Source organism: Microcaecilia unicolor, chromosome 5 (genome assembly GCF_901765095.1).
Source record: "Microcaecilia unicolor chromosome 5, aMicUni1.1, whole genome shotgun sequence".
NCBI lineage: Eukaryota > Metazoa > Chordata > Amphibia > Gymnophiona > Siphonopidae > Microcaecilia > Microcaecilia unicolor.
The window spans coordinates 37,212,509-37,226,134 of NC_044035.1; the positions used below are offsets into that span (position 1 = coordinate 37,212,509).

A 13,626-nucleotide genomic window follows, 5' to 3' on the forward strand; every position below is an offset into this window, starting at 1 on the left:
GATAAGTATTAGTAGTAGCACTGTCCCTAATTTTCCTAGCAGAAGCAGCTGTTGAGAAATGCTCTGTTTCCCTTAAAACATCATAGCCCTAGCTCAGCCCTAACAATCCAAGCCCAGGCATGTTACGCTTCCAGGTGAATGTACTTAAGGGACTTCAGTCACATTTCCACAGCAAAACAGTAATCCTCAGGTGAAACTATCACTCTCTTGACAGTTGCGACAGTCTCGCTCAAACCTGCAGCGTATTGACAGTGGAGCAGAAACCTGACAGCAAACTGATGGGGAACATGACAGAAAATGAAACAACAGCCGTCGACCCTAAGCCCCATCCGTAATCAGAATAGGGTGTCAGTATCAGGTCACCAAAGAACTAATGCTAGCTATTTTCTTCCTTCTACAGAGAGTGAAATCCGGGTACGGCTGCAGAGTGCTTCTCCCTCCACGAGATGTAAGTGACCCAGTGGCGTAGGAAGGGAGGGGGCGGTGGGGCGGTCCGCCCCGGGTGCACGCCGCTGGGGGGGTGTCCACTCCGTTGGTTCCTTGCTCCCTGTGCCCCGGAACAGGTTACTTCCTGTTCCGGGGCAGAGAGAGCAAGGAACCAACGGAGCCGATGCAGCTCCCAGCGACGTGGACTCGGGGGCGGATCGGCCCTCCCGCCCGCCTCTCGCTTTTAAATCAATTAAAAATGCTCTTCGGGGGGAGGGTGCACTCCGGAGGGGGGGTGCGCGCCTAGGGGGGGGCACCGTGCTGCACCCGGGGGGGGGGGTGTGCAGCGGCGACCCGCCCCGGGTGTCAGCCGCCCTCGCTACGGCACTGAAGTGACCCCTCTGTTCTTCTCTAAACCCCGCTGACCAGCTGCAAGTCCGTCTTCTGAATGTCCTCAGTTAATTGTCTGTCTTTAATGGATGACTTTGAAGTTAGCTGCTGCTCAGCCAGAGGGAGGGAGGATGTTCTCCGTGCGTGTGATATGGATTATCATACAAAATGCCCATAAAAAAAATTAACACTCCTATTAGAAATGAAAGCAGCTTCACCTGCGGATGTTAATAAAAAGTAATTAATGAGGGCTAATGATGATGATGGCAGTAATGATAGTTATAGATTAGTTCTTAACCTTCGGTGGGTAGCACAGCTTCAACCTCTGAGTGATTTGTGAGAGGCTTCTCCTTTAAATCTGCATTCTAATGTATCTCAAGCTATGCAAAGCTAGAATTCTGACAAATTCCCAAAGGGAGCAACCAAAAGAACATCTGCAGGTGACCTGGTAATGATAGGAATGCCCTTGCCTCGTACAGATGGATGTGAATGTTCACTGGAAATGTATATAATTTGTACAATGGTTATATCACAAACACTGTTTCCTCTAGAAAAGGTACAAAGAAGGGCAGTGAAAATGATAAAGGGCGGGGCTGGTGGTTGGGAGGCGGGACTAGTGCTGGGCAGACTTATACGGTCTGTACCCTGACAATGGCAGATACAAATCAAGGTAAGGTATACACAAAAAGTAGCACATGTGAAATTATCTTGTTGGGCAGACTGGATGGACCGTGCAGGTCTTTTTCTGCCGTCATCTACTATGTTACTATGTTACTCTAAGCTGAGCCAGAGTCCTCTTCCTATGTTTTTGCCAGTGGGTGGTGCTGCTTCAACATTGTGTTTTCAGTCTGTAGGGACAGGTTCCTGCTGAGCTTGTCTATTGAAAATGTGATGGTGAAACAGCACCACCCACTGGCAAGACCATAGGAAGAGGACTCAGGCTCAGCTTAGCGGAAACAGTGGTTACAAACCCCTCAAATGCTATGAATGGTACCCAAGTAAGGTGTACAATTGGGAGAACAGGTATAGAATTGGACCAGCGACACACATAACATAATTAACTACTTAAATTGGTGATAAATACCAATAATTGACATTAATAAGCATTAATTGGTGCTAATTTGCTATTACGTGTGTAACAGGCATTAACACGGGAGGGAAAGGGATGTGTCAGGAAGCTGAGCGGGAGTCCTCCATGTACAGTCCTGCCAGAAGGTGGTGCTGTTTCACTATCACATTTTCAATAGTGAGGGACAGGCAAGTTCGTAGTTCCTGGTGCTAAGCGCTATTCTATAAATGGTGCCTAACTTTGAGTGCCATGTATAGAATAGCCATAAGCGCTATCTTTTTCAGCACTGATTTTTTAGGTGCCATTTATTGAATTTAGTCCATCATTTACAGAATTCTGTAGCTTAGACATGTTTCTTCAGAATTTAGACACAGACTCTTGCACCAGTTTCGTGGCTGGTGTAAGTGCTGACGCTTAGACGCATGCGTACGTCTATACCCCATTACACTAGTATTTCATAATGGAAGTAGGCACCAAATTTCCTACATAGAACAGGCTCCTAGCAGGCGCCCTGTTAAAGAATTGCCCTCCACAATACTTAGAAAAAGAGGAACCAGATAAATAGTGACCTCTGTTTAAAAATATCAAGGGGTTTAAAAAGTCAGATGCGTCAATTCTTCTGTACCCAAACTAGTAAACTCCCCTCCCCCCATGGCATACATATTTCCATGAAAATACAAATCCAAAATAGAGGGAAAAAAATAGTTGAATAAGCAAATACCAAAATAAACAAAAGTGGAAACTATCACAACTTTCTTCTCAAAAGAAACTAACCCCCCCCCCCCCACCCCCCACCGTTTACAAAGCCTCGCTAGCAGCATTGCCGACACAGCCCATTCAAAGTGAATGGGCTGTGTCGGCAGTACTGCAGCTCCAGCCGCTAGTGCAGCTTTGTGATCAGGGGCCTAAGATTCTAATTGTGAGGCGCAAGCACCAGACGAAATCAACACCGGTCCCATATGGGAATTCCAGTTCCTTCATGTTCACAGCTCACAATTTCATTGACATGCAAACAGCCAAAGTACGTTCGTCAATGTTCGTTGACCAATGACCGAAATTGTGAGCTGTGCATATGAAGGAACTGGTATTCCCATATGGGATCGCTGTTGACTTCATCTGATGACATCAAGAAGCCAGCTGAGATCTTTTTCCTCCATTTTTCATGATTGTGATACCTATTTCCCTGGCAATTTCATATCCCAGTAGAAAAGCAATTTGCAGACTAAAAATGTTGACATTACATTCAGTTAGATTAGATCCTCAATTACGCAGTGTGTCTTCTCAAACTTCTCAAGAAGCTACGTCCTCTGCTAGATCCATATAGACTATTCGATTCCCTCTGAAGGAGCACGGGAAATGGTTGGATTTATTTGTCAAAAGTGGACTTTGTGTGAACCAGTTTAAGTTCTTAGAAATGTTAGCAAAGATATGCTCGTACCTTTTGGGGGTTTACAAGTTCTGAGCTCATTCTGATAATCCAAAGGCATTTATCAATTTAGAAAAATTAACAAAGGTTTAAAAGTAAAGGATTTTAGGGATGGGGAGTGCGGGGGTGGGGGTAGTAGGAATGTCAGTGGTTGGTGGGCATAGAGTTGTTGTTAGTTGGGAGAAAGGGGGGGGGGGATGTTATATTAAAATATCAATAATACAAGTGAATGTTTTTCTTCTGTGAATTTGACATGTTAACCAGCGTGGTGTCAGTTGAATTTAACAGGCTTTTATTTTTTTTGTTACATTTGTACCCCGCGCTTTCCCACTCATGGCAGGCTCAATGCGGCTTACATGGGGCAATGGAGGGTTAAGTGACTTGCCCAGAGTCACAAGGAGCTGCCATGGGGAATCAAACTCAGTTCCTCAGCTCCCCAGGACCAAAGTCCACCACTCTAACCACTAGGCCACTCCTCCACTGTTGCTACTATTTGAGATTCTACATGGAATGTTGCTATTCCACTAGAAGTGCTATTCCATGTAGAAGTCGGCCCTTGCAGATCACCAATGTGGCCGCGCAGGCTTCTGCTTCTGTGAGTCTGACGTCAGACTCACAGAAACAGAAGCCTGCGCAGCCTTCTACATGGACCTAGTGGAATAGGAACATTCCATGTAGAATCTCCAATAGTAGCAACATTCCATGTAGAATCTCCAATAGTATCTATTTTATTTTTGTTACATTTGTACCCTGCGCTTTCCCACTCATGGCAGGCTCAATGCGGCTTACATGGGGCAATGGAGGGTTAAGTGACTTGCCCAGAGTCACAAGGAGCTGCCTGTGCCTGAAGTGGGAATCGAACTCAGTTCCTCAGCTCCCCAGGACCAAAGTCCACCACCCTAACCACTAGGCCACTCCTCCACTCACAGTTGTATTGCAAATGTTGCTTCACCAATAAAAATTGTTGAAACATAAAAGTAAAGGATTTTATTAAGTCAAAAAATAAAGGACAAGGATAGTTCTGTGGTATTTTTACATCTTGTAACTCTATGGGGTCCTTTTGCCAAAGCTCCAGTAAGCCCTAATGCATGCTTACAGCAGGGTGCACTGAGGCATCCTGAGGTAAAATCCTGATGTGTGTGCATTACCCATGCCCTAAAAAATAAATTTTATTTTTTTAGCCGCGAGGGTGTATCTGGGGATGGAGACTGGACGTGTCTGTGCTAATCAGGGCGTAGCCAGACAACAGATTTTGGGGGGGCCTAAGCAAGAAGTGGGTGGGCACCAAGTGTTCCCCCCCCCCCATGACCAGAAAATATCTCAGCTGGCGGGAAAACGCTTCTTTCCACCTTGGAAGCCTGCAGCAGGCATGCACTGAAAACTGAGCATGCGCAGGTGCCGGTATCATGGAGAGTAGCGTTTTCGTTACCATCAGGGGGAAGTCTTCAGCTGGCGGCGCTTGGGATCCCCACCAGCTACCGCTAAACATGTGCTACTGTTGGGTGGGCCTGAGCCCTAAGTGGGTGGGCCCTGACCCACCCAGGCCCACCTGTGGCTACGCCACTGGTTAGCACAGCCATTTTGTCGCGCGCTACCTGATTAATGCGTGATTAGCAAGTGAGCCCTTACCACCTACAAAATGGATGGCGGTAAGGGCTCACACACTAATGGCATCATTAGCGCATGGCCATTAATGCCAAAAATAGAAAATAAAAAAAATCAGCCATTTTTAGACTGCAGGAAAAGTGGCCTAGCATGTGGGAAAGACCCGCATCAGGGAACACTTTTTGCCATGGCTTTGTAAAAGGGCCCCTGTTTATAAGCCTGAGAACTGAGCTGTTGAACGTCATCCATTCATGTATTACAAATTTTTTTTTAAAAATCACACAATGAAAGATTAGATAGAATAAAGATTGTTTTTAGAGTTGTTGCATTCCCACAGTCCTGCCGTTAAATGAACACTTTGTTTTCTCTCCCAGGGACAGAACTCGACGATGTGAAACGTTTAGTGAAGGGAGGCCGGTCCACCAGCCTCAGCCCCACTCGCTCCCCTTCGAACACTCTCCCCATCCCCAAGAAAGCCACTGTGGAAACCAAGATAGTAACAGAGGGTTCGCAATCAGGTACCACTCCGATTTGTAGATGCGCAATCACTGTGCGGTATCGATTTTGAGTCTATCTTATGGAAACACATGGGTGCCCCAACATGTCTGACCCTGAGTCACATAAAAGTATGTGCTGCCTTGTCACCATGCATACTTTTCTGTGTGGGGTAATTGTATGAAGCCTTTCACATGTTTAAAACTGTGCTTACCATGAAATGACCCCTCAATAATTTACCACATACTAAGTGGTTTTTGTTAGCATGACACTGTGCTTTTCAGGCCCTAGCTAGAAAGTTAGTCTCTACTCTGACCAAGGCTTCAGGGCCTACCCAGAGAATTAGCCTGACCAAGCCCTCTGGGACTTATTGTAAGCAGCTTTCACTCCTGGTCTGATCCCTGGTGATGTCAGTGTAAGCCCTGAACAGCGCAGTGTCACGCTAACAGTTTCAGTATCCACCGAAATCATATATCACTTATAAAATGAAACATAAATAAAGAAATGAGACAGTTTATTTCCTACAGACCCCTATCATAAATATTATAGGCCTGATATTCTAAAGGTTAAACCGTGCCGAGCAGGCTGGAAGAGGATATGAGCAGCAATGAACTGGGTAGCACGACGGACGGAATATTCCCTCCGACTGCTGCAGCATTCTCCAAGCAGTGCAGGGGGCAGTCTGAAAGCAAAGCTGAGGCAGAGTCAGGATTTATGAGCTAGTGATGATATTCAGTCCGCTAACTGGATAAGTATGCAGATAAAGTTGAGACAGCAAAAAGGCTGTCCTAATGTTATCTGCTGAGCTACCCAGACACCAGTCTGAGTATCAGCCAGTGCCCGGGTAAATTCTGGGTAGCCAGGCTGATCCAGATATTCAAAGCCGGTGCCCGACCTGGCCTGGCATTGAATATTTCAGGCTTAATTCAGTCCACAGCAATAAACAGCTGACCACTACCAGCTGAATATTGCCCCTATAATGCCAGTCTACCTGGCACTGTAAGCTTGAATATTTCATTGCTAAGTGCCTGCTTCTAAGTTATGAATCATTGCCTTTCTTTGTTAATATGCTCTATGTATTTATTTGGATTTTGCTCACACCTTTTTCAGTAGTAGCTCAAGGTGAGTTACATTCTGCCACATTGGGTATTTCCCTTTCCCTGAAGGGCTCACAGTCTAATTTTGTACACGAGGCAACGGAGGGTTAAGTGATCTGCCCAAGATCACAAGGCACAGTGGTGGGATTTGAACCTGGCATCTCTGGATGTTGAGATGGGTGCTCTAACCACTAGGCTACACCTCCCCTTAATGAAATCAGTCGCCTTAAATGCATATACTTGATAGCATGCCTCACAAAAAAAAAAAACCTGAAGTGTGTTACAAGGTTAAGTGCATAGTAGCCCAATATTCAAAGTCAACTTACACATTCACCCTGTATTTTAAAATCTGGTGGTTTTGAAAGTGCACGTGGAAATGTACAGTTACACACACTGCTTTCGGAGTTTGTAGCTCCATGACTTTTTTGTTATTGTTGTTAATTCAGCATCAGGAACTTATGATACAACCATCTTGGATGCTGCCCTTCCATCCTACATGTGGACCTCCACCCTACCCATCGGATCCTCCGTCAGTGGTTACCACAACAACATGACCCATAGTTCATCTCTGTTGAATGCAAACACGCAGTCAACGGGTTCAGGTAGAGTATCTGCAGCAGGACACTATGAAAGAAGTCACTGAGGTCCACTGCTCTGTCCTCCTTTGGGGAAAGGGATTGTGTCGCATTAGTGATGCATAAACGAAACTGTATGCCTTCCATATAAAGCTACTTTGCAGTACCCACTGTTAGGCAGTTTTTTTCAGACTCCCGTTATATCATAGTTTGACCTATTCCCCCCCCCCCCCCTAATTCTGAGTTTAATCGTAATTATAGGTAAAGAGCACCTTTCCCTCTAGGCTGAGTTGGAGTCCTCCACCTACAGTCCTGCCAGCGGGTGGCACTGTTTTACTATCACATTTTCAATAGTGAGGGACAGGCAAGTTCTAAAGGACTCCAGGGAACCTGCCTGTCCCTAGTGATTCAAAACACAATATTGAAGCAGCACCCCCTACTGGTAGAAATGCAGTTGGAGGACCCCTGCTCAGCTTAGAGGGAACAGTGGTAAAGAGTTCTTGAGTTTAAGGTTTTGTGGAAAACAACAGTGCATGTTTCTAGAAAGTAGCTAGTCTTAAGATGGACGACATGAGCCCAGATATAATAGCATTTCATTGTGCAAAGTGCATAGATCTGGTATTCTTCAATATTTCTTCTCTTGCAGTGTTTGCCTTTCCGAACAACCTGGCTCCCAGCCACCCTACACTGAACTCTGGGCTCAACACATCCTCTACAGGTTAGTTTCTATACAAAGTTGCCATGTTTCTTCTTACGTCTGTGTGTTACCCGCCTTGAACTATATGTGGTATTTGCAGTTTATAATATTATCAATAGAAATCAAACAAAATAAAACATGGAAAAGAAAATAAGATGATACCTTTTTTATTGGACATAACTTAATACATTTCTTGATTGCTTTCGAAGGTTGCCCTTCTTCCTCAGATCTTCTAACTCATTATAAACCATAAAGCTGTATGTCTCTGTTGATCACCCTCCCCTCCCTCACCTATCCACACCCATCCTGTTAGAATATCAATGATATGCTTTGATGTCCCCATGCATACCTCCGACCCACCCCATCCTCCCACCCTGTCAGACTGTCATAGTAATGCTTGAATGTTTTCACTTATATACACTGTCAGCTAGCACATTTGCTTATTTCCCATCTGACGAAGAAGGGCAACCTTCAAAAGCTAATCAAGAAATGTATTAAGTTATGTCCAATAAAAAAGGTATCATCTTATTTTCTTTTCCATGTTTTATTTTGTTTGATTTCTATAGATTCTACATGGAATGTTGCTATTCCACTAGCAACATTCCATGTAGAAGTCAGCCCTTGCAGATCACCAATGTGGCCGCGCAGGCTTCTACATGGAATGTTGCTAGTGGAATAGCAACATTCCATGTAGAATCTCCAATAGTAGCAACATTCCATGTAGAATCTCCAATGGTATCTATTTTACTGTCATAGTAATGCTTGAATGTTTTCACTTATATACACTGTCAGCTAGCACATTTGCTTATTTCCGATCTGAGGAAGAAGGGCAACCTTGGAAAGCTAATCAAGAAATGTATTAAGTTATGTCCAATAAAAAAGGTGTCATCTTATTTTCTTTTCCATGTTTTATTTTGTTTGATTTCTATTGAAAACCTTTAAGAGTGGACTAACACGGCTACCACACCTCTCAGTTTATAATAATAACCTGAAATAGTTCACAGGTTCTGAGAGCTTTGCAATTCCAATAGACGTAAGCAGACAAAAAGGCTGCTGTGCAAAGAATATTATGCAAACTCCTCTTTGCGCATAAAAGTGGCAAATAGCTTATGTTATTTGTGAGAGAATGCAGTATCCGGAATTTGAGCATGCAAAGTTTACTTTGCAAAACTTTTCTCCTGTGCAGATAATAACATTTCACACTTAGTTTTACATTTGTGGACTTTTTTTTTTTTTTTTTAAATTAATAGCTCATGAGTGACTGAAATACAAAATTTTGCAAAGCATACTATTTGTGATAGTAAAAGTGAGCAAAGCAGATTTCCCCCAAAAATAATAACTTTGCACTCCATTGTTCTACCATGTAAGTCCCAATAGAAAAATTTACACAGGCAGTTTTGCAAATAGTGTGCAAAAGCCCCTTCGGCTTAGTACATTGCCTTCTGTAATCTCATTTAAGAAAAAAAAAGAGAGAGAGAGAAATAAAAATCCTTCTTGGATATATATAAAGGTTGGACCGATAGTGCTGTAACAGTGCTGCTCAGGGCTCTGTGCAAAATCTGGATTTGATTCCAACACCCATCTTCCACCCTTCAGGGCGAAGATGCTGCATAGGCAGCGTTGACAGCCCTTCAGGGGAGGAATGGAGCAAGCAACCTGTGCATGTGGAATTCTAGGTGGAAGTGTGCTGGGCTCTCAAGGTCTGCAGCACTCTACTGAGGACTGTTGCTATGGTAACTGAACAGATTGGAGGGAAAAGCCTTGGTAGCCAGAAACAAAGGCCTTTGGGAGAGATTCTGGGCTCAGCGGCGTACCGAGGGCAGGGCGGTGGGGGGTAGTCCGCCCCGGGTGCACGCTGCAGGAGGGGTGCAGGGAGCAGCCGCGCAGCTATCGGCTCTGCCGGTTCCCTGCTCCCTCTGATGTTACTTCCTGTTCCGGGAAAGAGGGAGCAGGAATCTGGCGGAGCTGACAGCCACACAGCTGCTCCCAGCACCCCAGGAGATAAAAGTAATATACCCGGGGGGGGGGGGGGGTTGGAGGTGATGCGCCGGGGGGGGGGACACTACACCCAGGGGGTGTCAATGCTGCACTGTTGGGGGATAACGCTGCACCCAGGGGGGTGCGCAGCGGCTAGAGGAAAGCGAGCTAGACCAAAAAATGTAGGGGTCAATACAGTGGCGTTCCTAGGGTGGCTGACACCAGGGGCGGATCACCAATGTGCCCTCCCCCCCCCCCCGGGTGCGCGCAACCCCCCCACCCCCGGCAAAAGGACACCCCCCCCCCCCGGGTGCATTTTTACCTGCTGGGGGGGTGCCGCGCGCCTGTCGTCTTCGCTCATTCCATGCTCCCTCTGCCCCGGGAGTAACCTGTTCCGGGGCAGAGGAAGCACAGAACGAGCGGAGCTGACAGGCGCATGGCCCCCCCCCCCCCAGCGGCGTGCACCCAGGGCACACCGCCCCCCCCCGCCCCCCCCCCTTGGTATGCCACTGGGTCAATATTCAAAGTGATTTAATCAGGCACCAGAGGCTCCTACCCAGTTAAATTGCCTGTGCGAGGCTCTATCCACTGATATTCAGCCGCAATTAACTGGATTTTGCCGCTGAATTCAGACCACAGGAGTTAGCCCAGCTATCTTCCGCAGTCGGTCGGTGCTAAGCCCAGATATTTGATGTCTTACCGTTTCCGGTGACCGGCATTGAGTATCCAGTTTATTTTTGGCTGGTTCAAACTTAACCGGCCAAGCCAATATTCAGTGCTGGCCAGTTAGGTTTGAACCGGCTAAAGATAGGCCTGGTATTCATGCGACCAAATATGGCCACTAAACTCACGCTGAAAATCAGCGGATGTAACCAGCTAGCTGCAATCCAGAAATGAGGAGTGTTGTTATAGAGTACTTGCATTTGCGTGCTTAACTGCTATCAGCTGGGCGCAGGGATTTACACCAGGTTTGGCGTAAGTCTTCACACCCAAAGTTGGGCATGGGAATCCACTCTAAGGGCCTCTTGCAATAAGGCGCACTAGCGTTTTTAGTGTACGCTAATATTTAGGGTGCACTAACATTTAGTGTGCTCTAAATAATAGCGCATGCTAAAAACACTAGCGCGCCTTAGTAAAAGACCTCCTAACAGGCTTATTTTCGAAAGAAAAGGATGCCCATCTTTCGGCACAAATCGCAAGATGGGCGTCCTTCTCACAGGGCCGCCCAAATCAGCATAATCGAAAGCCGATTTTGGCCATCCTCAACTGCTTTCTGTCGCGGGGACGACCAAAGTTCACGGGGGCGTGTTGTTGGCGTAGCAAAGGCGGGACTGGGGCATGCTTAACACATGGGCGTCCTCGACCAATAATGGAAAAAAGAAGGGCGTCCCTGACGAACACTTAGACGACTTTATTTGGTCCTTTTTTTTTTTTTTACGACCAAGCCACAAAAATGTGCCCTAAATGACCAGATGTCCACCGGAAGGAATTGGGGATGACCTCCCCTTACTCCCCCAGTGGTCACTAACCCCCTCCCACCCTCAAATATCATGGGGGGCTCAGCACACAAGGTAAGGGAGCTATACACCTGGGAGCAATTTCTGAAGTCCACTTCAGTGCCCTCTAGGGTGCCCGGTTGGTGTTCTGGCATGTCAGGGGGACCAGTGCACTACGAATGCTGACTCCTCCCATAACCAAATGGCTTGGATTTGGTTGTTTCTGAGATGGGTGTCCTCGGTTTCCATTATCGCCGAAATCGGGGACGACCATCTCTAAGGACGACCATCTCTAAGGTTGACCTAAATTTCCAGATTTGGGCGTCCCTGACCATATTATCGAAACGAAAGATGGGCGTCCATCTTGTTTCGATAATACGGGTTTCCCCGCCCCAGTCTGGGGACGTCCTGCGAGGACGTCCTCAGGAAAGCTTGGGCGTCCCTTTCGATTATGCCCCTCCACATCAGTCAAAGCGCTAAGCAACCTTCATAGAACTGGCATTTAGTGTGGATCTTAACAGCACCTAACTTTGGGTGCCATGTACTGAATCCAGCCCTATGAGTGTACATTTGATTTTTAAGTCATCATTCCAGGCCACATGAAAGACCAGAGTTTCTAACACATATAGATTTAGATTCTATTTATATTTTCTGAAAATCTTTTTTGCAGTATTTGGCGTTCAGAACAACCTTACTCCAAGCTCCGGTCTCATCAGCAGCAACACAGTCACAGCATCGTCTGCAGGTCAGTAGCACATCCCCTGCTAACACTGGAACTGTACAGTTACAGCTACCCGGAGTCAGGTTTACAGAGCATCACAACTGGGTAATACTAGGCTTGTTATGGATGAAGCAAATCATTAGTGTGTCTGAACCTTCAGAAAATAAACATCCCAAAATTACAGACTGTGAGGTCCTTTTACAAAGGCACGCTGAAAAATGGTCTGCGGTAGTGTAGACGCAGGTTTTGGGTGCGCGCAGAATCGTTTTTCAGCGCACCTGTAAAAAATGCCTTTAAAAAAAAATTTGCCGAAAATGGACGTGCGCAAAAATCCAAATTGCCACGCGTCCATTTTAGGTCTGAGACTTTACCGCCAGCCATTGGCCTAGTGGTAAAGTCTCACGCGGTAACTGGGCGGTAATAGCCTTCATGCGCCAAATGCCACTTGGAACACGGCCGATACGTACGGCCGAAAATAAAAATTATTTTTGGATGCATATATTGGACACACACCAAAAAATGAAATTACCGCAAGACCCATGCGGTAGCCATGCGGTAACTCCATTTTGGTGCACGTGGGGAGCGCGTAGACGCTTACCCGGCTTAGTAAAAGGGCCCTTAAAAGACCTAGGCACTAAAGATTTTCACCTACTGCATATGCATCAGTTAAATGCTTAGTAGTACTCCACAGGGCTCTTAGGTTTAAAAATAAGAAAAATAATGTATGCTAGAAAGCTAGAAAAAGGAACAAGATGAGAATGATGGGAATATAAGAAAGTGATAACGGATACTTACAAAAACAAGGACATAAAAATATAAGGCAAACTATATCAGCAGTCGCTGGTGATATTCAAAACTGTCAGATATTGAGTTTCATGGATTATTATCAACCTTATATTTAACAGCTACTTAGATATATATTGTAGGTTCATATTTTTCCTTGCTGGTTGGAAGGAGGAGGTAGAGGATGCCCGATGGTGGTGAAGGCCGGTGTCCTGGTAGAGTTTGGGCATGCTTGACACAGTGGTGGGTGTAGGATGCCTGATGGAGGTGCAGTCCAGTGCATTGGTAGAGTTTTGGCATGCTTAGGACAGTGGAAGGAGTAGGGTTGAGATCCACACTGGGAAAGAGGAGCTGGTAGTTAGTTACTCATGAGAATTTAAATGCTTAGGTAGCCAAAGTGCTAGAGAACCAGTAAGGAGGACCACTGGGCAGACTGGATGGGCCCTCATAGCCTAGGCTATTCTACTACTATATCTTCAGTATTGTAAGCTCATAATTTCTTGCAATATTTCATAATTTCAGCCATGCAGCAGACACTATTGCTGATTTCTAAACTGAGTTATAGATCAGCTTCTGTTGCACAATTTAATTGTAAACTCTGTGGTAACTAGCTATTTTATTTAATGGCTGTTTTGCAGTATAGATAGCTGGAGTGCATTTCAGCACAAATCTTGATTTATATTCAGAATTGCATTTTATTGTGCAGCTGTCTGGTTTTGCAGCTCTGCCATGTGCTATATAACAACCCAGTATTATGCTTCATCAGAAGACCCATTCCAAACAATCCAAGTGGACTACATCAACGCCAGATCCGCAGTAAACAAAACAGCAATACTAACAGACTGGATCATGGCAGAAAACCTTGACCT

At 45.7% G+C, this 13,626-nt stretch overlaps 1 protein-coding gene across 3 annotated transcripts in view; it reads left to right on the forward strand.

Annotated features, from left to right (window-relative positions):
• The window catches only part of COL17A1 (collagen type XVII alpha 1 chain), a 169,466-nt gene that overhangs the window by 33,002 nt on the left and 122,838 nt on the right, over nt 1–13,626 (forward strand). For all 3 annotated transcript variants that reach the window (XR_003942098.1, XM_030202785.1, XM_030202786.1), the window contains 5 exons: nt 401–448; nt 5,291–5,434; nt 6,955–7,110; nt 7,730–7,801; nt 11,924–11,998. Coding sequence is in view for 2 of the 3 variants with exons in the window: in XM_030202785.1 (XP_030058645.1) it covers nt 401–448; nt 5,291–5,434; nt 6,955–7,110; nt 7,730–7,801; nt 11,924–11,998 (495 nt within the window). In the remaining variant the exon portion in view is untranslated. The remainder of the gene's footprint in view (nt 1–400; nt 449–5,290; nt 5,435–6,954; nt 7,111–7,729; nt 7,802–11,923; nt 11,999–13,626) is intronic.